Source organism: Topomyia yanbarensis, chromosome 3 (genome assembly GCF_030247195.1).
Source record: "Topomyia yanbarensis strain Yona2022 chromosome 3, ASM3024719v1, whole genome shotgun sequence".
Lineage (NCBI taxonomy): Eukaryota > Metazoa > Arthropoda > Insecta > Diptera > Culicidae > Topomyia > Topomyia yanbarensis.
The window spans coordinates 160,254,663-160,279,984 of record NC_080672.1 but is presented as its reverse complement, the minus strand read 5'-3'; the positions used below and the strand labels follow the sequence as shown (position 1 = coordinate 160,279,984).

At 39.4% G+C, this 25,322-nt stretch overlaps 1 protein-coding gene and 1 long non-coding RNA gene across 3 annotated transcripts; both read left to right on the top strand.

The window, feature by feature from the left end:
• Nucleotides 1-15,552: 15,552 nt before the first annotated feature.
• LOC131694174 (protein obstructor-E-like) lies at nucleotides 15,553-16,710 on the top strand. The gene is made up of 2 exons (XM_058982654.1): nucleotides 15,553-16,217; nucleotides 16,277-16,710. The coding sequence occupies exons 1-2, from the start codon at nucleotides 15,637-15,639 to the stop codon at nucleotides 16,611-16,613; spliced, it is 918 nt and encodes a 305-aa protein (XP_058838637.1). The 5' UTR covers nucleotides 15,553-15,636; the 3' UTR covers nucleotides 16,614-16,710.
• A 4,323-nt stretch (nucleotides 16,711-21,033) lies between these two features.
• On the top strand, nucleotides 21,034-23,353 carry LOC131694181 (uncharacterized). Of its 2 annotated transcripts, XR_009306424.1 has the most exons (4): nucleotides 21,034-21,428; nucleotides 21,656-21,785; nucleotides 22,034-23,216; nucleotides 23,273-23,353. It is a non-coding gene; the product is annotated as an uncharacterized LOC131694181 (long non-coding RNA). The 2 variants fall into 2 exon arrangements; XR_009306425.1 differs by having other exon boundaries at nucleotides 22,034-23,322.
• The last annotated feature ends 1,969 nt before the right edge of the window (nucleotides 23,354-25,322 follow it).

Sequence of the window (25,322 nt, the reverse complement as noted above, 5' to 3'; positions counted from 1 at the left end):
CAAACCACTAGGTCTTCTGTGAAACTAACTTAGACTTAGAATTCGTTAAAATATTAAACAACTTTTCCGAAAAATTTCAAATCGGTTTTTAGTTGGTAACAAAGTTGTAGACAATTAAATAATCTATCAGATTCTCACTTTTAGTGTTGTTCGAATGTCTACAGAACCATCTAGGGGCAGAAATATGAACTAGTTCCATTGTAAAATCTGTTTTCATGAAAAAAAACTTCAAAAAAAAAAGTTGCTCTAGACCCCCCGACGGATTATTTTGATTTTGGTTTCAAATGAAAGGGGAAAGCCTATTCTTTCATATCCTGAAGTTTCAGAGATGCTGAATTTTTTTGCATAAAGTTGTTAAAAAAAGACACCGTGTATATAGGATATATAAATTTACGGAAACTGTTTTTCTTTGGTGTGTAATACAAATATATTTTGTAATTTGACTATTCCAAACAAATGATTTGCTGGCGAATGAACTTATGATTGAAACCTTAACAAAAGAACAAATGATTTTTGCACTAAGAACTCAGTGTCCTTTATTTATTATTGAAGGAAAAATAAAGCGAGATTGGAAAGGTTGATGTTTAAAACGCCCAAATTAACCAAACATTATTCAACTAGCAAAACGTTTGCATTAAGTTTCTTATTGCTGTAAATTTTGGTACAAATTTTCTGAAAAAGTAGCGCGATTTTTTTCCCGGTAAATAGTATAAAATGTGGCATCACTGGTACCAGCTTATTTTAGTTTCTCTTTGCCGCTCAGCAGCGAGAGGGGAATGGGTGTCGCAGCTCTCCAACGTAACATGTTGCATCCGAAGTTTTGTATCACAACAGAGCAAAACTTTCTCTTTTGCTCACCGAAAAGAATCGCGGCGGCCATGTTTAACTCAACAATTTGGTCATCGATGACCAATTGTTGAGCAATGTTGAATTTCGAAACACGCCTATTGTCTCAATTACTCAATTTTGAACGATTGCATCGCAGAGGAAGGTGAGAATAAAATTGCTATGAAACTAATTCATAACAAATTCAATATTAGGAACCATTCAGAAATTACATAGCGCAAAAATTGCACAAAATTTACTCTCTTCTTTCTCCATGTAACAAATTGTCATGAATTTGTTTATCACAACACGTTTTGTTGTACGTAACTGTGTTACGTAATTAATGAATGGTGCCTTACTGGTAAATCGGCTAAATTTTCATCAATTATTTCGTCTGTGTCCGTATATAGCGATATACTTTCTTGAGCACAATATGCTTCTTGTGCTTCGGTGGATCCACTATTTAAAGCCTTTGGATATTTAATTGAGAAAAATGCCTACAGTGCTATGAAGAGAGTGTGACTGAATCACAATGCATGCATGCATGTTATTAACAGAGCATTAGCAATATTCGTTTGTATGTCTATTTTACAGGCTATTTTTCAGCTTTTCCATCACTGATAGAATATATTCGTAAATCGCTATGCATTAGTTTCGTACGGATAATTTTCATAAAATATACCAATTTTTCGTACATATAATGAATCGTTCGTAGCTCTATTGAAACACATTTATTTTTTGTTACGAGTTTTTCGTGAAAATTACGAAACGACTTTCGTTGGCTTATTACGAACAGCTTCGTTCGGCAAACGAATTGTTCGCTGCTATATACGAATATCTTTATAATATTTACGAGCACCATTCGTCGAACCGTCAACGTCAACAGAGCTTCAATATAGAGTCATTGTGAGCAACCCTGAATGCTGCACGCTCCCACTGTCCATTTTACGTGCGCCCACCGTGAAGTGACGATCAGGGACGCCCATGATACGGAGAACTGTCAACGAGCATTGGTGTGAAAGAGATCTTTATAATCGGGCATGTGCAAAACTAATTCCAGAACTAATTTCATAGACTATACTAATAGTAAAGCTTAAAAACTAAATTATAAAATATTTTCGTAGTGGCTAATCTTATAGTACCCTTATATAACATAAGACTAATTGGATTACAGCGAGTAGCCTTTCCTTATCATAGACGTGAATTAACCTAACCTATATTATAGCTACCGAAATATTACATATATAGTTATACAGTCGGAACCCATCGAGGATTGGGGGAAAACCACTGAACGTGGGTAGATTATTTGAGATTTAAGCGCAAATTTATAAAATGTATCCTTTCAGGAATTTAAAATTTGTCAATAAACATATATTGCGAATTCGGAATACGGTCCTCTCATCCGCAAAGATCACATTTTAAATTCGTTTACGGAAGGATGTCCGACCCGAAGAATAAGAAGACCAACACTACAGAGGGTGCAGTAGTTGAAACCATTGGCGCCCCTATGGCAACAAATTCCGTAAACACTAGTACGAGCGCCGGTGCAGCTGGCATTGCGAATTCCGTTCCTACTAGGATCCCACCAGCACGTCCTACGAACAGCGAAGGTGATATTCCGTCAGCTGAACAACACAGCTGTTGTACATGTAAATCTGTTGATAATAGCCGTATGGTCCAGTGCGACGATTGCGATGATTGGCACCACTTCGCCTGCGTTGGAGTTACCCAGATGATCGAACATGATGATTGGATCTGTCTGAAATGCACAACTGCGAAGACAGTTCGAACTAAACGATCGAGCTCGAAGAGGAACCCAGCAACGTATAAGGTCAAAATCAGCAAGTCACGGGCGGCAAATTTGACACCAAAGCGAACTAGAAAGACCCCTACAGAATCGGCCACTTTGGATAAGAAGGTGGTAGCAAAAAACTCGTTCCAAATGCCACGAAGGAGACCAGACGAAGAAACGAAAGATTCAGCGAAAGATGCTCCGGCGCGTGCGAACTCAAGAGCCGGTTCCATGATATCTGGCGTATCAAAGAGATCAGCAAAAGCAATACTAGAAATAGAGATGCGGAAGGTAGAAGCTGAATGCACGCTTCTCGAGGAGGAGTTTATGCGTAAACGTGAACTGCTCGAAAAAAAAGTACACTGTAATGGCAGAATTGGCTGAGGCAGGAAGCTCTATCCAATCGGCTGACCAAGCAGCGGAGTCTAACACTAAGGTTAGAGGATGGCTTAATGATAGCCATGTTTTTCAATCCGGACAGAACTACCGTGAACCAAGCAACACTAGCGATGTGGACTGCGAGACTGAAGACGAATCTACCACAGACGACGAATTGACAGAAGGAGAATCTGTCGAAGGCAACAGTAGTGCAAACAATCCGCCGTTTCATCCTCATAAACGCTCTACACCGAAGAGTATGATAAATTTACAATCTCGGGCTGCTTGTTCTGTATCCAGTCCCAGACCACAAAAAATCTAACGCGTAATCAGATCGCCGCCCGGCAAGTTGTACCGCGAGATCTCCCTAAATTCAATGGCAATCCTGAAGACTGGCCCATGTTTATATCTACCTTCCAAAGTACAACCGAGATGTGTGGATTCAGAGATGAAGAAAATATGATAAGACTTCGTAATTGCTTGCAAGGGGATGCACTCACAGCCGTGCGAAGCTTCCTAATGCACCCATCGACCGTGACAAAAGCTGTAAGTGCTCTGAAGTTGCGCTTCGGACAGCCTCAGACAATCATTGGTTCATTGAAAGAGAAGGTGCTCGCGATGCCTCCTGTTAAGGTGGAATCTTTAGACAAGCTGATAGATTTTGCCTTGGGTGTGCAAAACTTGTGTGGTGCGATAGATGCTTGCGGGCGGAAAGAGTATTTACGAGACGTTACACTGCTGCAGGAACTTGTTGCGAAGTTACCCTCCTCTATAAAACTTGATTGGGCGCGTCATAGGAGAGGGCTCAAAAAAGTGAATCTTATTAGTTTCAGCAAATGGGTTTACTTATTAGCTGAGGACGCATGTCTAGTATCTGAGCCTCGCGTTACCGTAAGCTAAAGTCAGGAAAATCGCGAGGATCGAAAATCACGAGCATTCTTGAACGCACACTCTGACGATTCCTGTTTAGACTCTGTATGGAAACGTCCTTCCAACGATATTGAACAATCGAACGCAAAGAATGAAGCGGTAATTAAAAAATGCGCAATCTGTAAAGGGACTTGCCAAAACGCAGCGAAATGTGACAGATTCCTGAACCTGTCATATGAAGCTAAATGGGCTGCTGTGCAGGAGTTTAGAATTTGTCGTCGGTGTCTCCGACAGCATACCGGGAATTGTAGTGCCAAGCCTTGTGGAAAGAACGGTTGTATATTCAAGCACCATGTTACGATGCACAAGGATCTAGTTGCTTCTTCAGATGCAAAATCTGTCGTCAGTCCGTCGAAGGAAAGTGAGAAACACTCGGTTCACACTCACCAATCGAACTCCAGTTCTGGTATATTCCGCTACGTTCCGATAACACTACATGGAGTTAACGAGCAGGTAGAGTGTCACGCATTCCTAGATGATGGATCGGAGTTAACATTGATGGATCAGGAACTGGCCGATTATCTTCATCTGTCAGGTAAACAAAAACCACTTTGTTTGCGATGGACGGGTGGAACACATCGGTATGAATCGGAATCACAATGTATCAACGTAAGCGTATCTGGAAAAGGAGGCAAAATATTTCACCTCAGCGGCGTAAGGACAGTGGAACAGTTACAATTACCCTACCAGACTCTAGACATGGAGAATTTGAAAGCATCTTATCACTACCTGCAAGGACTGCCTGTGAAATCGTACCATCACATCCGTCCTCGGATCTTGATTGGCCTAAGACACGCGAACGTGTCGTTAGTAAGGGGCAGTCGTGAAGGAAAAGAAGGAGAACCGATTGCTGTTAAGACAAATCTTGGGTGGACGGTATACGGTAATACGTCCAATACACAAACAGGAGTAACTCACCACACGTATCATATTTGTGAATGTAGTCTAGAAACCGACGAAAACTTGCATCGGATAGTCAAGGAGTACTTTTCTGTGGATAGTCTAGGGATTGTGAAGACAGATCGCACGTTGCATTCCAAAGAAGATGAGAGGGCTCTTATATCACTACAAGAGCTGACACGGTTTTTGGGAGACCAATTCGAAACCGGCCTTTTGTAAAGGTTTAATAAAGTACGCCTGCCGGACAGTAAGTCGATGGCCTTGCGACGTTTCGAGTGCTTAGAAAAGCGAATGCAGCAGGACAAAGATTTGGCCAAAGTTCTAAAAGAACGGATTGCTGATTACTTAGCTAAGGGTTATATTAGAAAGCTGTCGACGGCAGATCTAACTAAGAAGCAAGATCGAATTTGGTACTTACCAGTATTTCCAGTCGCCAATCCTAATAAACCAGGAAAAACCAGGCTGGTATGGGACGCCGCAGCTCGTGCACATGGTGTTTCTCTAAACTCGTTGCTACTCACCGGTCCAGATCAAACAGCTTCTTTAACTTCTATATTGTATCAATTTAGAGAGCACAAAGTAGCGGTATGTGGTGACATCCGTGAAATGTTTCACCAGATTCGAATACGACCGTCAGATCAGCACTGCCAACGTTTTCTGTGGCGCGATGAAGAAGGAAGCAGCGAACCAAGTACATTTGTTATGCAAGTCATGACTTTCGGAGCTTGTTGCTCACCGAGTACTGCCCAATTCGTAAAGAATAAGAATGCGGAGCGTTTTGAGACGGATCACCCTGTTGCCGTGAAAGCCATCATCAAGCTACACTATGTGGACGACATGCTAGTAAGTGTCGAAACGGTCGATGAAGCTATAGAGCTGGCTAAGACAGTACAGTTTATTCACGCACAAGGAGGCTTCGAAATTCGCAACTGGGCATCAAACTCGTCGCAAGTAATGGCTGCGTTAGCTGGGGATACACAAATGGAGAAAAGCCTCGATCTTACAGCTGAACATGCAACCGAAAAAGTGCTGGGTATGTGGTGGAATACTACGACGGATTGCTTCACCTTTAAGATATGCTGGACCAGATTCGATGGAGAGTTGTTGGCTGGAAGTCGCTGCCCTACAAAGCGGGAAATGCTTCGTGTACTAATGACTATTTTTGACCCCCTAGGGTTGATCGCGCATTATTTGATGCACCTGAAGATTATCTTACAGGAAGTTTGGCGTTCGTCAGTCAAGTGGGATGAGCCAGTCCCTTTGAAACAATATGAAGGTTGGCTGGCTTGGATAAAACTTCTTCCAGAACTAGAAAACGTGCGAATTCCAAGATGCTACCGCATTAATACCGCTACATTGTACGCCAATGTGCAATTGCACACGTTCGTAGACGCTAGCGAAAACGGAATGGCTGCAGCTGTCTATCTTCGCTACGAAAAGAAAAACTCCGTAGAATGCACATTAGTTGGAGCGAAGACTCGCGTTGCTCCATTGAGGTTTCTGTCCATACCGAAACTAGAGCTTCAGGCCGCCGTGATAGGCTTGAGATTGGCTAACACCATTACGGATAGTCTTTCGATCTGCATTTCGCGACGCTTCTTCTGGTCGGACTCTCGTAACGTACTTGCTTGGATAAAATCAGATCATCGACGTTATAGCTCATACGTTGCTTGCCGAGTCAGCGAAATATTAGAATTCACCGAAGTAGATGATTGGAGATGGGTCCCCTCCAAATGGAATGTAGCTGATGATGGGACCAAGTGGAACCGACGCTTTGACTTGACATCTAACAGCAGGTGGTTCAAAGGAGTAGGTTTCCTACTCGCAACTGAAACTTCATGGCCTGTTATGCCATTTGATAACGCAGCAACAGATGAGGAATTAAGACCCAGTGTGCTCTTTCATTTTAGGGCGGCGGAGCCCCTGATCGCCGCGAGCAACTTTTCAGGGTGGAAACGATTGGTTCACGTAACGGCCTATGCACTTCGATTCATCTATAATTTGAAGTGTCGAGGTAAAGGTGATCAACCTTGTAGTGGTCCTTTAACTAGCGATGAAATACGACTTGCAGAACAGTACCATATTCGCCAAGCACAAAGCGACGTCTTCTCAGATGAACTTGCTATACTATACCATGGAAAGGCGAACGGAGAAGCAAAACCACTACCGCGTGGAAGTTCCCTTAGACAATTCAGTCCTTTCCTGGACGATAACAACATCATTAGAATGAAAGGAAGGGTTAGGAAATGTGAGTTCCTTGATGCCGATAGCAAAAACCCTATCATTCTACCAAATGGTCATCCGGTAACCCAGCTTATGTTATCTAGTTACCATGAAAAATACAACCATCGAAATCACGAGTCGGTCGTGAACGCTGATCTACCTTCAGCTAGACTGGCTGCATACACACGGCCATTTTCACACGTAGGAGTGGATTACTTCGGCCCAATAGTAGTCACGGTTGGCAGAAGATCTGAAAAGCGATGGGGTGTGTTGCTTACATGTTTAACGATACGTGCAATACACATAGAGATCGTGAACTCCCTCAACACCAGTTCGTGCATCATGGCTCTTCGCAACTTCGTAGCCCGCAGGGGAACCCCCCTGGCATTTTACAGTGATAGGGGAACCAACTTTGTAGGTGCGAACAGAGAACTCCAGGATGCAGTGAGAATGGTAGACCAGGACAAGATCGTACACGAATTTACTAGTTCGAAGACGGTTTGGAGCTTTAACCCCCCCGTCTCACCACATATGGGAGGAAGTTGGGAGCGACTGGTACAGTCTGTAAAACGAAATCTGATGGAGATGGTTGGAACTAGGCGTATCGGAGAAGAAGAACTGCGAAACGCGTTAATGGAGGTTGAAGGTATCGTGAATTCAAGACCATTAACACACGTACCGATTGATGATGAATCGGCACCCGCACTTACGCCAAATCATTTCTTGTTGGGCTCGTCAGATGGAGCAAAACCATTGGTCGTATGGAACGACAACGCTGCAGTTGTGCGACGAGGGTGGCAAGCTTCGCAGGTTATGGCGAACTACTTCTGGCGACGGTGGCTTCGCGATTATATTCCAGAAATCACCAGACGTACGAAGTGGTATCACAAGGTTAAGCCGATTGAGGTAGGCGATATCATAGTTATAGCAGATCCAGAGCATCCCCGCAATTGTTGGCCCAAGGGTAAAGTAATCGGAACAGTGGAAAAAGACGGTCAGGTACGAAAGGTGACTGTTCAAACAGTCAAAGGAGTAAATATTGCAGTGTTGGACGTAGGAGCGAAGGAAGGTAGTGTCGAATCAAAGGATACGAACCACGGGGGGGAGTGTGAGCAACCCTGAATGCTGCACGCTCCCACTGTCCATTTTACGTGCGCCCACCGCACAGTGGCCGGAGGCTGGCCAAAACCTCAAAAATTTATTTTTGAAATATTAATATTTTATATTTTTCCTAAACTTCACATGTATTGAATGATGTATATTCGAAATTTTATGATCATTGGATAAGAACACAATTTTTAACACGAGTTTAAACGTACCAAAGTCCGGATTTTTTAATGATTTTCATTTCCGAAACCACCATTGCTCTGTTCACTTCAAATGCATCTTGCTCTTTTGATTTTGGTTCGATTTTAGCACAACTAGTTTCATTGTGTAGAGGAACTAAAAGACTTGGTTAGTGAGTAAAATACATTTGGTAAATTTGCTTGAAACTGTGACTTTTTAGTTTAAATATGTTTAAGGTGGTCAGATCAAAAATACTTTTTTCACTAATGTATTCTGTACAAATTTCGGAATCATTTCGGAACGGGCACATAGTATACATTCTATGTGAAATTACCTCTACTTTTCGAATATCATGGTCTCGTTCTGCGCCTAGGTGCGCAAAAAGGTTTAAGGAGATTTTGAAGCTTTGTTGCTGATATGGAGATACATGGTGTTTTGTGTAAAATAGTTAGACAATCTACAGTAAACCAACACGTTCAACAATGGTTTTTAAGTAGTGCTCTTCATGTTTTATGATATTGTTGACATTGGTGAACAGTAACGGAAAATCTATCATGAAAACGGGATCATAGTTATAAGAAAGGTTCAATGACACTGTATGGAAAAATGCATTTAATATTTTACGACTTTTGACATCAAGAATGAGCTCAGCACCTCAAAATTAGCTTAAATTGTGATTTTCAGCCAAATTAGGTAACATTTGAGGTTTTGTCCGACTTTTGTTTGAAGAGCCGCCACTGTGCACCGTGAAGTGACGATCAGGGACGCCCATGATACGGAGAACTGTCAACGAGCATTGGTGTGAAAGAGATCTTTATAATCGGGCATGTGCAAAACTAATTCCAGAACTAATTTCATAGACTATACTAATAGTAAAATAGTAGAGCCGCCACTGTGCACCGTGAAGTGACGATCAGGGACGCCCATGATACGGAGAACTGTCAACGAGCATTGGTGTGAAAGAGATCTTTATAATCGGGCATGTGCAAAACTAATTCCAGAACTAATTTCATAGACTATACTAATAGTAAAACTTAAAAACTAAATTATAAACTATTTTCGTAGTGGCTAATCTTATAGTACCCTTATATAACATAAGACTAATTGGATTACAGTGAGTAGCCTTTCCTTATCATAGACGTGAATTAACCTAACCTATATTATAGCTACCGAAATATTACATATATAGTTATACAGTCGGAACCCATCGAGGATTGGGGGAAAACCACTAAACGTGGGTAGATTATTTGAGATTTAAGCGCAAATTTATAAAATGTATCCTTTCAGGAATTTAAAATTTGTCAATAAACATATATTGCGAATTCGGAATACGGTCCCCTCATCCGCAAAGATCACAGTCATTGTTGCTATACGTCATATAATTGCTGATGATCACAACGGTCTCGGTCTGACTATTTAGTAGCCGTATCCGTCCGCCGGTTTCAGGAAGATTTTCTAAACCTTTTCCGCTTCTGGTTGATCCAAAATCCGAAGCAGTACGGATTCAGTTGAGCCATCGCAAACTGCTCAATGGTTTTGTATGAATAATTTTGAGTTTTTCTCTGCCGGAGCAATGTCAAAAGAATATGTTATTAAATACGAAAACTTCTCTTAGATGAACGAAATGAATTCGTGCGACCAACGAGATTGTTCATTATATACATAGACGTTTATTAAAATAAACAAAACATTTCGTTCCATTCACGAAAATGAATGTCGTTTTCAATGACAACATTCGTGCAATGCACACTAAATAAGTAAAATTCACGAAAACTTTCGTTCATCAAATTTCTTCATATCACAACAAAATCGATTTTGCCAGATCTGTTTTTTTACCTAAAAAATCGGTATTGTCAATCATCGATTCCAAAAGATCGAATGAAAAAATAAGAAGATAATAAATACGAAAACTTTTCTAAGATGAACAAAATGAGTTCGTGCGACCAACAAAGTCGTTCGTAATATACATAAACATTTATTGAAATAAACGAATGATTTCATTTCATTCACGAAAAATAACGTCGTTATCAACGATAACATTCGTGCCATGTACACTAGATAAGTAAAAGCTACAAAAACTTTTGTTCATCAAGCGTCCATTTCTTCACACCACAATCTTTGTAATACTCAATAATAATGAGCAGGTTGAAATAGAATCGAATTTGTCAGATCGATCTTTTTAATTAATAAAAAATCGGTGTTGTCAAATATTGATCCTAAAAGATCGCATGCGACATACGAAATCGTTTGTAATATACATAAATGTTTATTAAAATACACGAAACATTTCGTTTCGTTCAGGGAAAATAATGTCGTTATCAACGATTACATTCGTGCAATGTAACCTAAATAAGTAAAATTCACAAAAAATTTCGTTCATCGAGCGGCTATTTTTTCAGTAAAATCAATTTGGCCACATCTATTTTTTTAAATAAAAAATAATCGATGTTGTCAAACATCGATCCCAAGTGATCGACTGAAAACAATAAGAGGCTAATAATACGAAAACTTTTCTAAGATGTACAAAATGAATTCGTGCGACCAACGAAATCGTTTGTAATTTACACAACCGTTTATTAAAATAAACGAAAAATTTCGTTTCATTCCCGAAAAATAATGCCGTTTTCAAAAATAACATTCATGTAATATACACTAAATAAGTAAAATTTACGAAAACTTTCGTTCATCAAGCGGTCATTTCTTCGTACCACAGTAAAATCGATTTGGCCACATCGATTTTTTTAAATAAAAAAAATCTATGTTGTCAAATATCGATCCCAAAAGATCGACTGAAAACAATAAGAGGATAATAAATACGAACACTTTTCTAAGATAAACGAAAATAATTCGTGCGACCAACTTAATCGTTCGTAATATACACACACGTTTATTAAAATAAACAAAACATTTCGTTTCATGTACGAAAAATAATGTCGTTATCAACGATAACATTCGTGCAGTATACATTAAATGTGTAAAATTTACGGAAGATTTCGTTCACCAAGCGGACATTCTTGTTCATGAAATGAACGAAACCTACTATTTAGTATGCACGAAAATACTTCGTTGCAGAAAACGACGAATGTATTCGTGCATTTTATGATCGATTTCATTATATTTACGAATATATATTATCAGTGATTGATTTGGTTTAGCCTTTGAGATTTCTAGCACTGATGTTGTCCAATACTGATTTGAGCGATTCTCTGAGTCCTGCCTTTATCCCATGTCGTCGCTGCACAGTGTTTTAAAACGTCGTTTTCGTGCTCAAAATTAATAGCGTGTAAACCGTTGACTTTAGAGGTATAGTTTGTTGTTGTTCTTATGATTGCGCATCCACAGAAGTATACCGTTCAGTGATTAATTCACCTATAAGTGATATACGAAATTTATTTTCCGAACTAATTAAGATAGAGACTTTGTGTTTTCGGCAAAATTGTAGCAAATGCCATTACAAAAGAAATTGCCGAAGACATCATATATCTAGCCTTAATAGTTTACGAGTTATGGAACATATGATATGGAAGACCCCTTAAAATTAGTTTTTTCATGATAACTTTTTTAGACGTTCTCGTATCTTCTTGGAATCTTCTACAAAGTTTTTTGCGGTATCAAAACACATATTTTTGCCGAACATAGTAAATGCTTATCTGTTGAATTAAAAAAGATATTCCAAATTTTGCGATTTTTTTTGGGTAACTTCCACCTTAAATAATTCGTTAAGGAGCAAAAAGGAGCAAACAACATCATAACATACTGAAAGTAATAGCTTTTTGCTTCCATATAGTGGCCCGATTGTTAGTCGACGCGATTCTCCCCGAGAGTTATGTTCAATACAATATGCCATCGCAGTGGTATAAAATGAAATATTCATGCGCACTTCGACAAACAGCTTCATGTTTTTATGGTAAATTGCATAAAACATATTCATAGATATCCAAAAAAGGAAAAGGGAACTTTGACCACAATCAAGATCAAAGTACGAAACGTAGCATATCGTGCGTTCGAGAAGTGTGTCACGTGAAATTTAAACAATCAGTGGATACTGGTAAGCTTGAGTAAACGATGGAAATCTCACCAGAAGGTTTATTAATGTCTTTCGTGACATTTATAATGGAGCTTGATTAACGTTACCTGTTCACAATGTGGATCCTGTCGTGACTGAAGCTCGGGGATGGCTAAAAAAGTATAAAACGATTTTAAGAAGACGCCAAAGCTCTTCTAGCGGAAGAAGAAAGCTTTGAAGATGACGGAGAAAACGATTATTAAAAATAAATTTATTTATCTGTTTATTAAACACATCTAAAACTATACTTTGATTTTTGAAAGGCAAACCATATGCATTGGATATTATAGGCGAACGTGTTCTATGCAATTTACCATAAAAACATGAAGCTGTTTGTCGAAGTACGCTTGAATATTTCATTTTATACCACTGCGATGGCATATTGTATTGAACATAACTCTCGAGGAGAATCGCGTCGACTAACAATCGGGCCGCTATATGGAAGTAAAAAGCTAGTATTTTCAGTATGTTATGATGTTGTTTGCTCCTTTTTGCTCCTTAACGAATTATTTAAGGTGGAAGTTACCCCAAAAAAATCGTAAAATTTGGAATATCTTTTTAAATTCAACAGATAGGAATTAACTATTCGATACCGCAAACAACTTTGTGGAAGATTCCAAGAAGATACGAGAGCGTCTAAAAAAGTTATCATGAAAAAAACTAATTTTAAGGGGTCTTCCATATAGTATGTTCCATAACTCGTAAACTATTAAGGCTAGATATATGATGTCTTCAGCAATTTCTTTTGTAATGGCAATTACTACAACTTTGTCGAAGATACAAAGTCTCTATCTTAATTAGTTCGGAAAATAAATTTCGTATATCACTTATAGGTGAATTAATCACTGAACGGTATACTTCTGTGGATGCGCAATCATAAGAACAACAACAAACTATACCTCTAAAGTCAACGGTTTACACGCTATTAATTTTGAGCACGAAAACGACGTTTTAAAACACTGTGCGCTGTTGTGCTATCTTATGACAAACGCCATTTTGGGGTAAACTAAGTTAGATATGCCACATCACTTGTTTAAAAAATCTCTACAAAGCACAATGTTTTAAAACGTCGTTTTCGCGCTCAAAATTAATAGCGTCTGAACTGGTAACTTTAGAAAAATAGTTTGTTCGAAAAAGTTGCCCTTATGATTGCACATCTACAGGAGTATATCATTTAGTAATTAATTCACCTATAAGTGATACACGAAATTTATTTTTTAACTAATTAAGATAGAGACTTTGTGTCTTGGGCAAAGTTGAAGCAAATGTAACTACAAAAGAAATTGCTGAAGGCACCATATATCTAGCTTTAACAGTTTGCAATTTATGGGGCATATTGTATGGAACACCCCTTAAAGTTAGTTTTTTCATTATAACTGTTTTAGACATTCTTCCACCTTCTTGGAATCTTCCACGAAGTTGTTTGCGGTATCGAAACACATATTTTTGCCGAACATAGTTACTTCCTATCTGTTGAATTTAAAAAGATATTTCAAATTTTGCGATATTTTTTGGGGTAACTTCCACCTTAAATAACTCGTTAAGGAGCAAAAAGGAGCAAACAACATCATAACATTCTGAAAGTACTAGCTTTTTATTAACTCGCAACAAGGCTAATCGATCTTCTTAATATTTGAGAGATTAATACAAAATAGATAGAAGCATCAATTGTCTTCTTTGAATTGTTTATAACATTTATAAGTTTCAAGATATTCAATCTCAAACTTTAAAAATCGTTTTTCTCGAAATGTGCAAAATAGCGCTTGTCATAAGATACCACAACAGCGACGATGTAGCATGTGGTATTCAAAACATCAAGCATCAAATTCTAAAGGTTCTCAATCAATATAATATCCGAATAGAGTTATAAGAGTTATAAGAAATTACACTGATAGGTGAATTAGAAGCGTTTTTATTTATAAAATGGCGGAATTTTTCGTGAATTTGGCAATTTTTATTTCAAATAAGAAATAACTTTTAATTGAAGAATTATTCCGAAAACTCAACGCAGGGGTTAGGTATATTTTACATAGAATGCGTATGAAAAGTTTGAGATAAATCAGTTGAGTAGTTTTTGATAACATCGGTAACAGGTAACATCGTGTTTTTTTTCGACAGACGTTCTACAAAAAGCTTCGTCACCGAGTCGCTTGTCGATATTTTTGCATAGAAAAATTATAGAATGTTATTGAAATGATACACTATAATGTACAAAAGGTTTGATCAATTCGCTTGACTTAACTTTCTTAAAAAATTTTGCAGCAAAAGTTTTTTTAGTTCATGCGTTATTGAGTAAATTCAAAAAAATCCTCGAATCACTTGGATGTGTTTTGATGTTTCGATATTCAAAATCAGTTTAGTTTTGCTCATAAAACACCAATAACACAAAACTTTTTATGTAATGGTCTCATCACCCATATCTCAGAATGTGAACAACATATCCAATAACAAAAATAATAGCATCAACTTGCCACGTTAGGCCTTTCTTTTGGAACTAGTTTTGTTCAGATCGGCTCAGACATTGCTGAAATAATCACATGACATTAATATCACATCATTTTATATCAGTATCATGAAATTCGATCAAGCTCAGTCTACTTTGAGCGCTAATATGTCCCAAATGAACGAATATATTTTAACGGAAAAAAATCTAACATATCTACAATAAAGTCTTGAAAATGAAAAAAGTTTACGCCTTTAAGATGGATTTTTTTGGAAACATGGAACATGGAACATGGAACATGCAACTACACGCACGCATTCAGTATGATTTTGACAGTTTATATGATAATCTTCCCTTAATAAATTACACATTGAAATAAATCTCACTCAGGAACAACTCAACTCATATCGTATTTAAAGCATTGTAGTATATTTATTTTTAAAGCTATAAAAATATCTCGAAAATGCACATTCTGAATGCTTGGCACACAAGGTGCATTCATCTAATTGGTACATATGTTTTCAATTAGTTTGGCCACATGAAATGAACTCACGCTGTCTCAGAATAGAATTGCTGAACAGCAAGTCGAACTGAAGATAAGTGCTTACTAGCACTTTATTCCATTAATTTGTCGGTGATATGAGTGGAGCCATGGCGCTATTTTATCGCATAGTCTAGATCGTTCACCGTTTCAAGGATAAAAACAATTGTACGGGTTGGAAACTAAACAGTGAAATTTCGAAACTGTTGACAGTCAGATTGCAAAATCTTTCGACTTTTTTTTGGATAAAAATGAAACTACTCGTGACGTTCATAGTCACCTTAGTGATCGGTGTTCACGCCACTGTTCAGGTAGATCCTGAGTGCGTGGGTATTCGTAATGGAAGTACTTTCCGTCATGAAAAGGATTGTTCGCGATATTATTCTTGTAGAAATGGAAAATTCGAAACACATCGTTGCCCATATGGGCTGAATTGGGATCAAGTGCGCCGTGTATGTTTGCCATTGGATATGGTTTCTTGCAAGCAAGGACCCTTTTTGCCATCGACTGTTCCTAAACCCATCTGGACAACTCCACCTACCATCATTACAACGGCCATTGTACCAATTGAACAAAACGATGAACCGGTGAATGCATACAAATGCCCATCGTTTGGAGTTTCAAGTGTTCCTCACCAGTTTAGCTGCTCCAAGTACGTGATGTGCTTTGACGGCACACCGGTCGTTCAAAACTGCGCTCCAGGTCTCCATTTTGACTCACAATCCCAACAATGCACTTTCCCAATCTACGCGAAATGCGTTCTTGAAGCTGGCATATGCCCAACTAGCAACGACAAACTGGTATTCATTGCTGACAAATTGGATTGTGCCAAGTAAGATTCAGTTAGAGAAGAACAGTGAAATCTTGATTTATCATACTTTTCAATTTCAGATACTACTACTGCTATAATGGAGAACCTCACGAGAACAGCTGTGCTGAAGGGCTGCATTGGGATCCTGTCAATAATTGGTGTACTCCGAAAGGACAATCGCATTGCACCAACTATGCTCCATACAAGGAAATCGACGAACCATTCCTAACTCCGAAAACTGTTTCCTGTGGAAATCCATCCGCTCATTGGGTGGAACACCCGAGAAGCTGTCGTCATTATTACCTCTGCTACAATGGAAAAGCGACACTAAAACGGTGTGATGATGGTCTACTGTGGGATTATAAGGAAGGATCATGTAACTATGGGACGCTATCTAGCTGCAATAAGTTCAACTGATTGGATGAATCAGCAATATAAAGCTCTTTTGAGGCAGGTGATATAAAACTATATGTAGTTTACAATCATTTTCAATAAATATAATAAATATCCGTAATTCAGAGTTTTCTTAGGCGTCTTTCGACCGCGGTATGAGGAAATAAATTTATTCAATATATTTCGTTTTACTTCAAAGGCTAAGTCTTTCAAATTTGTTCCAAACTAGGATAAAGTAGCTCCGAAATTGTGGGCGGTGTTTTCAATTTTCATCTTATTGATCATCGACATTGCATCTTGTAGTAGACATGTAGAGCATTTGCTCAAATTGGAAAGTGGAAGTCCAATTACCGATCGACTCAGCGCTACGGTTATCCAATTTTCTTCCTGATTCCAGGTTCAAACTATTACATTGATTAAATCATTCATTAAACGAATAATTTGATTGTCGTATAAATTTGAATCATCTTCATTTTGTACGCTGCACAGTTGGCCTGGCCGCTTTGATGAGTGTGTTACATCCCATATGTACCACGAACATTCATATTGAAAAGTAAAATTATAGGCGAACGTCTGCAATTTTCCAGGTTCCTTGCATGTATTGGCTGTGAATGTGTAGACTAGACTAGTCCAATTACCAATCGACTCAGCTCAACCAAATGGGGCAATGTCTATATATGTTTCAGTAGGTATGTGAACCAATGTCATGTAATTATCTCAGAAAACATTCACTTTGGCTCGACATTACAACTTTTTTCCTGATTCATTATGGCACTAACAAGGTCAAACACTGAATCGTAAAGGTCCATTTAAGGGGTTATATACAAAGTTGAAACTCAAAAAATCGAAAAAAATAACTGGATATTCTTAAAGTACATACTTTTGAAAAAATCTGTGCGAAACTTCATCCAGATCGGAGCACTAGATTTCAAACTACAACCGTTCGCAGCGCGCTGGTTCTTCCGCGTATGAAGTTAACACAAAACTTTAAACGCAATTATCTCGGAACTAAGTTGTTTCAAAAGTACCATTGCGGTGAACGTGATATCGCAAAAACTATTCATCCGATTTTCATGATTTTTTTTAATTGTTTGAATTTACGTTCTCGTGTACTTGAATGGTTCCTTTTTCATCCAAAAAATTTTGATTCTTTGCCATGATTTTTTGTTTAAAATTTCGAACAGCACAAAACTCAATTTTTTGGTTAATATGTTTTTATCAGGACAAAAATTTTTAATTGGGAAACTGATCCGTTCAAGTACACCACAATACATTTTTCTTCAATAATCTTTTTACTTTTTTGATTTCAGTTGAGCGGTTCGGCTTGAAGAGCGTTCACCGCAAACCTCTGCAAAAAAAACTCGCTACGGGGGATGGGCCATAACTTCACCAATCATCAATATTTTTTTTAATTTAACTTTTTCGAACTTCGATAGCACTACCAACGAGCTGTCTTTTGCTTTTTCAAAAAAAATTGCATAAACCGCGGTAAAAAAATCACGAACCTGGCTCACTTTTTCGCCACAACTTTATATATAACCCCTTAAGGCCAATAGCTTTGCAAAATTTTAATACTACACACCTAGAAAAAGTCGTGTAAATTTACGTCTCCTGACCCTGACATATACGAGCATCAAAAATGACTTACTTTTACGTTTGGTTCTAATTTTACATGACATTGATTTTTGTAAATCGTGTAATTTTACTCAACAAATGGCGTTTGTTTTCAATGGCAGTAATTTAATTTTGTGCCATTGCGCATGTAAAGTATATGTTTCATGTAAAATTAAACGGAACACGGTAATGTTTCGTCATTTCGAGAATTACAGGTTGTTAAATTGTGCCATGTTTGCAATTACGTCAATGATAAAATTCATAATTTTTTGGTGTGTAGTGTATTCTGTACTTCGAACTATGTTCTCCAAAATGGAGCAACCGGAACAGTGTATAGGGGAGAGAGGATGACGGTGGAACAGCAGGAACTATGAAACGTTTGACATATGTATTTCTCCCACTACGGAGGTGACCATGGTGGGTGTGGTGGACCACGGGAGGGAGGGGGGTTAGTTTTATGAAATAATCCTTATCTATTCATTCAATATGAATATTAGCGACAAATTTGATTTTGACATGAGTATTCCTTCCACCAAGGAGATGGTCACGGGGTTGATTTTGTGCATGATGTTGGGGGGAGGGCACCTGAGCCGAGCAATGGGAGAAGGGGGGGGGGGGGGGGTGAACTGAAAAACTTTTTTTAGCTATCAATTTGGTATGCATATATTTCCATTAAGGAGGTGGGCATGATTGATAGTTTCGGAACCTGAAGGAGAGGGAGGATTTCTGAAGCAATATCAATTGATAAAAATCTGAAGCAATATCGATTGATATAAAAATCGAAAATTTTATTGCATTTAGGTTTACCAGAACATAAAAGGAATGGCAAGAATTTATTTGATAGAGAACGAATGACAATATAATACTGATGAATTGAATGAATTCGTCGAAAATTAATTCAGGTTGAAAATTAAATTGAAAATTGCGCTTGCGATCGCTTCATCTAATGAAGTAGAATCGATATTGCTGGATGATGGACGAACAGCTCTGCCCAAAAATAGCCACTAAATCTTGTGCTTACGGAAAGCGCTACTTACAATATCAATCGAAATTCGGGTATAAGCAAAGTACTGAAAGAATGCAACACTGTTATATAGGACGAATTCACGATGACACGTATAAGGAATCGAATATTTCATTGCGTGGTCTGCGATCTTCATAAATTTTTGCCCGTTCCACATTTACTGATAAAATCAATTCTTGCTTAAGGGGTAAATATTTTTGATGAAAAAATATCGCCCTCAAAAGATTTTTTTGTGGTACCGAGTCTATACAGTCAAAAATGCACGATTTGAGCGATATTTTCCTAAATTTTCAACACAAAATATTGAAAATTAGGTTTGTTACAGTGAATCTTCAGGAGACATGCGATGTACACCGTAACTCAAAATGTACTGAACCAAATTGTTTTAAAAAATTTGTACGAAAATTTCAAATATCAAGAAAAAAAGCTTCTGTCAATACCTGGGGCTATGCAGAAGAATTGTGCAAACCTTGAAAACGATTGTTCCGGTATATTTTGAGTAATGATGTAAACTGAAAAACAAGCTTTCAACGAAACGCCTCCGGAAATTCGCTGTCACTGGCTCAATTTTCAATATATTGCTATGATATTTGAAGAAATATTGTTCAATTGTGCGAATATGAATATAGTAACACTCTCTGTAGCCGAATATAGTAACACTCTCTGTATCACCAAAATATTTTAAATGCGTCATTTCTCCGACCTAACCTTACTCACGCCCTCACCAACACACTTTTATGGCTTCGTATCATAGTCACCATCACGAGTCATAACTTTTTTCACTGTGACTTTTCGTGCAAACCGTGCTCCAGACAAATGTGGAGACATTAAAACCACATAATATTGTTGAAGACTGTAAGTAAAAATACCCAAGTAAAAAAACATTACAAAATGAGCTTAAAACCTTCTTACCTTTATTATGCGTAGTCCGGGCATTGAAAATAGTGCCTGCTCGTCCATTTTGGTTTGCACCTTTCTCTCCTATACGCAGTTGAACTTAGTGTAAAAAAAAATTAAAATTCTGCTATAACTCTAAAACGAATAAGTATTTTTACAAGGGTGTTCGCTGCGCCGCCGATTTCAGGTAAAAAATTTATGTGCAGTATTCAACGATATTTTTACATGCAGTCTTCAACAATAATTTAATTTTTACATGCAGTATTCAACAATATTATGTGGTTTTAATACCTCAACATTTGTCTGGAACATCGTTCGTACGAAAAGTCACAGCGAAAAAAGCTATATTAAAAAGCAAAATTTAAGGGGTTTGCCTTAGAAAACGCTTTATAAATCGATAACATTAAGTCCTAAAAGCTTAAGTTATTGAACAAAATGCTTCATTATGAGCATTCCAAAAACTTTGTCGAAGACACCAACTTTCTACCTCGTCAGTATAAAAAGTTAATTTTTCTAGTTCAATCATAGTAAGCCATGCCTCAATTTAATTTTTATCAGATTGTGGGGAATATTCTTACGAACAATTCCTCCAAAGTTACCCTATGAACATATTCAATGGTATGGCCTCTACTGAGGTTTTTGACATTTCCGACCACTGCGCGTTGCCAGCTGGCTCGTGGTGGATTCGGATTGGTTTGTAGTAGTTTTTAAGCCAACCGACTAAACTTAATCCTCTTGTATCCCATAATCCTCATCCATCCGGGGCAACCGTTAATGAGCTGGTTGAGGTTTGAGTAAATGATTCGTGAGTCTTCGGCATCTGGACTGCCTGCTATCCATTTCGATATTGTGCCGATGGCGTCCGAAACGAAGTAGTGCAGCGATGAATGCTTCAGCAGACAAATTTTCAACAGCCTCTAGGTGAATTCCCTTTGTTGCCATGCACACGAACACGCATATATACCCTTTGACAGGGGCTGCCTTCCGTCCAGCTTGCTTAATTAGAAACGGACCAGCAAAATCCAAGCCAACCTTCTGGAATGATGGTGCTCTGTCACAGCGACTCGACGGAAGGTCTCCCATAAACTGCTCCATTGTAATTGGATTGACCTTGAAACATTTAACGCAACTCCGTGTGATATTGCGGACAACAGAGCGGCCGTTGGTTATCCAAAACTGTCTCCGAACAGTAGCTAACAGTGACAAAGGGCCAATATGCAAATTTTCTTGGTGAATGCATCTGACCAGACTTTGCACAACTGGACTTCGGTGAGGTAGAATCCATTGGTGCTTGGTAGAATACGGTAAGTTTGAGTGGCGTAGCCGACCACCCACTCGTAGCATTCCATCGTCAAGGAAAGGGCTTAAGCTGTAAAGTCTCATGGGTAACTCACCTTTTTCGAGGTTGGCAATTTCTGTAGCAAATTCCAAATGTTGCACCGTCTTCACTATTACCCTCAATGACTCTCGCAGCTCTGAAGTCGTCGGGTAATCATAAACGATACGCTTGTCATTGCATTTCTCTTTGCAGTTTCGGCAAAATCGCACAACAAAGGCAAATATGCGCTGCAGTTTCCGGAAGGAAGCGATTCTCTCGAACAAAAGACGAAAAGATTCGTACTGAACCGCCACGCTGACGATCGTAGAATGACGAAGCTCAGGTATGGCATTATCGGGTAAAAGATCAGGTATCTCCATTTCACAAAATTCACTTCTCTGATACTGTGCACAATTCCACCATAATTCGTTAGTTGCCAATTTCTTAGCTGATAGGCCACGTGACACTATATCTGCTGGATTTTCAGTAGTACGCACATATTTCCACTCAAACATATCTCCAGTAGAAACAATCTCACTGATCCGATTTCTCACAAACACCTCAAGTTGATCGGGTTTTTTCTTCAACCAGGCAAGGACCACCTGGCTATCAGACCACAACACTATTTTTCTGAAGGAAAGATGCACTACCTCCAAAATATTCTTTACTAAACGGTGCAGCAAACGAGCAGCCAAAAGCTCTTTACGTGGAATCGTAAGAACTGACTTCGGGACTAATTTAGATTTGGCACACAATAATCGCACTACTGGAGGTTCTCCAGAGACAATGGATTTAACATACACACAGGCTCCATACGCAAACTGGAATGCATCTGCATAACCATGAAGCTCATAAGCAGAAGCATTTGTTATCACCACCATACGCGGAATTCGGATCATATTGACATCACACACTGCTTCCAGGAAGTCTTCGAAATCTTTCACTAAATCGGTCGGTATTGGTTCATCCCATCCAACTCTTCTTTCCCAGATTCGCTGCATCAACAATTTTCCTATAAGAACCACAGGCGCAGCAGTTCCAGTCGGATCAAATATACTCGCGACTAGCGAAAGCACTTGCCTCTTTGTCGGTAGCTTGCAGGGCACTGCTGATGGTGAAACAAAAAGCAACTGGTCCATTGTGGGATCCCACAGCAATCCCAATGCCTTGATGACCTCATTTACGGATCCTCCAACACAGGTAAGCTCTTCACGATCAGCTTCCGGGATAATTTGCAGCAGCTCTGGGCAGTTTGAAGCCCACTTATGCAACTCGAATCCACCCGTCTTCAACATCTTAATCAGCTGTGTTTGTGCCTCTGTTGCATGAGAAATATCATCAAAGCCGAACAGGGCATTGTCCACATAAAAATCTTCTTCAACTATCCTGGCTGCCATTGGGAATCTTTTTCTCTCGTCACTGGCTAGCTGCTGGAGTGCTCTTGTGGCCAGGAAAGGCGCAGATGCTGTACCGTAAGTGACGGTTGTTAACTCCAACACTCTCATAGGGCTTGATGGCTCATCTCTCCAGAACACGCGTTGAAGTGGGGAGTGTTGCTTGTCGACAAGGACTTGTCGATACATTTTTGCGACGTCGGTTGTTAGCGCGTAGCGCGGGAATCGAAAGCGCAGGACAATTGAAATTAATGTATTTTGATTTAAATTACCTACCATCATTACATCGTTGAGCGCCAAACCAGCTATTTTGGCAGAAGCATCAAAAACTACACGGCATTTAGTAGTTGTATTCGATGGACGCAGAACAGCGTGGTGGGGTAGGTACCACCTTTTTATGTCAGCTGGATCCTCACTTTCCCTTATCTCTTTGCAGTGGCCGAGCTCTTCATACTCATTCATGAACTCGACGTACTGCCTTTTCAAATCGGGCTGCTGTGCAAGCTTTCTCTCTAATGCATAAAATCTTCTTAATGCCAGCGAACGACAATCGCCGAGTTCGACGATCGAGTTCGACGATCGACTCCTTGAGGGGCAATTTAACTACATACCTCCCAGTTGCATCTCGGCGGTGTGTTTCTTGAAAGTGGAGCTCACACTCGGTTTCTTCATTGTGCTTTTGCGTATCACTCTCGTATTCTTCGACTTCCCAGAATCGTCGAACGGCTTCACTTAATTCTTGGAGAGTGACTGAGTGCGAATGGACGACAGCTTCTGCAATGTTACTGCCACCACACACGCCACCAACGACCCAGCCAAACCGAGTCTCACGTAGCATTGGCAGATTTTCCGCCAACTGAATCTCACCAGGCAGCAGCAACTTCAAAAACAGTTGATTACCCAGCAACAGATCAACCTTCCCAGTCTGGTTGAACGTAGGATCCGCAAGTTGTATTCCATGGGGCAGTTCCCAGGTATCAATGCTTACAGCTGATGTTGGCAGTTCTGTCGTAACACTTTCAGTAACCAAACACTTGACATTGGCACTGAAACTGGAGTACCTTGAACGAATTTGTACCACGCTACCGGTTGAAGCATGGGTTCTCGTGCTGTTGACTCCTGCCACAGTGACATTCGATGGAAACTGCTTCAAGCCCAAAGTCTCCACCATGGATTTGGAAATCAAATTGACTTGTGATGCACTGTCTAATAAAACTCTGCAGGGGTGGGCTTTGTTATTTTGATCCATTATATCCACCACTGCTGTGAGGAGCAGCACTTGCGAAGTTATCATCTTCTGGTTGCAACAACTGGCGGATGTCAGCTGGACTTCATCTTGAGGTTTGGTCTCTGGAACTGGATTTTGGGTTGATTGTGGAGTCACCTTCTGTTCCTCCACCGTTGATTTGGAACGCTCGTCTGCGTGTAGTAGACTGTGGTGATGGCGTTTACATTTCGAGCGTGTTCTATCCGAAGGACAATCCTTGCTCTGGTGCCCCTTCCTCAAGCAATTGAAGCAAACGTTCCGCTCTCTTACCTTAGATAGTCTCTGCTGCATCGACAATGCTTTAAATTCTGAGCAAGTAAAATTTTGATGGCCCTTCCCACAAAAATCACATTTATACTCGGGTTTTGAATCATGCTCGGAAGCAGCTGCAACGTACGATTTTTGACTTAGCTTCGTTGTAGGCTTAGGTTGAATTGTGGGTTGCTTTGGATTCAAGCTATCGCATCTCTCCAGTATGAAGCACTGTTCCTTCAAGAATTCCAACAATTGATTGTAGCTAGGTAGTTCACCTTGTCTTACGGTGGACTCCCAGCGTCTTCGGGTTTCCTTATCGAGAGCGGCAGCGAGTAGATGAACCACAATCAGTTCCGATATTCCTGTGAACTCTTGTTGCAGAAACTTAAGGCTTTCCACATGTCTGGTACACTCGTCTACCAAGCTACGCAGCTCACCATGATTCTCTTTTACCATCTTCTTGAGATTCAATAGTCCGTGGATGTGAGTATCAATCGTGTGACGCTTATTCTCATACCTTTCTTCTAGGATTTCCCATGCATGGGCGTAATTTCCCTCATTGATGGTTTTAGCGTCAATTAGGCCAGCAGCACTACCCATCAATGATTTATCTGCTGGGGAATCGGGTGTCTTGTCGACCAGATCTTTAAACATGGCTTTAAACTTTGGCCAACTTTCGTATCGACCATCGAAAGAAGGAATCGGCATTCTTAAAGGTTGGTGCACAATGACTGGACCCTGATTAAGCATGGAAGCATTCAACGAGTTATGGTTTGCATTTGCTCTTGGAGCGGTATTCATAGCGATCAGTTGCTCTTCGAGCAAGATGGCCACCGTATCATAATGTTCGTCGAACTCTTCGTAGTGTTGGATATGAGTTTTTCGGGTATCCGCCGTTGCTAAGCCAAGGATGCTTTCATGAATAGCAAGGTACTCCTTTTGAGCTGTTTCCAGCTTCTTCATG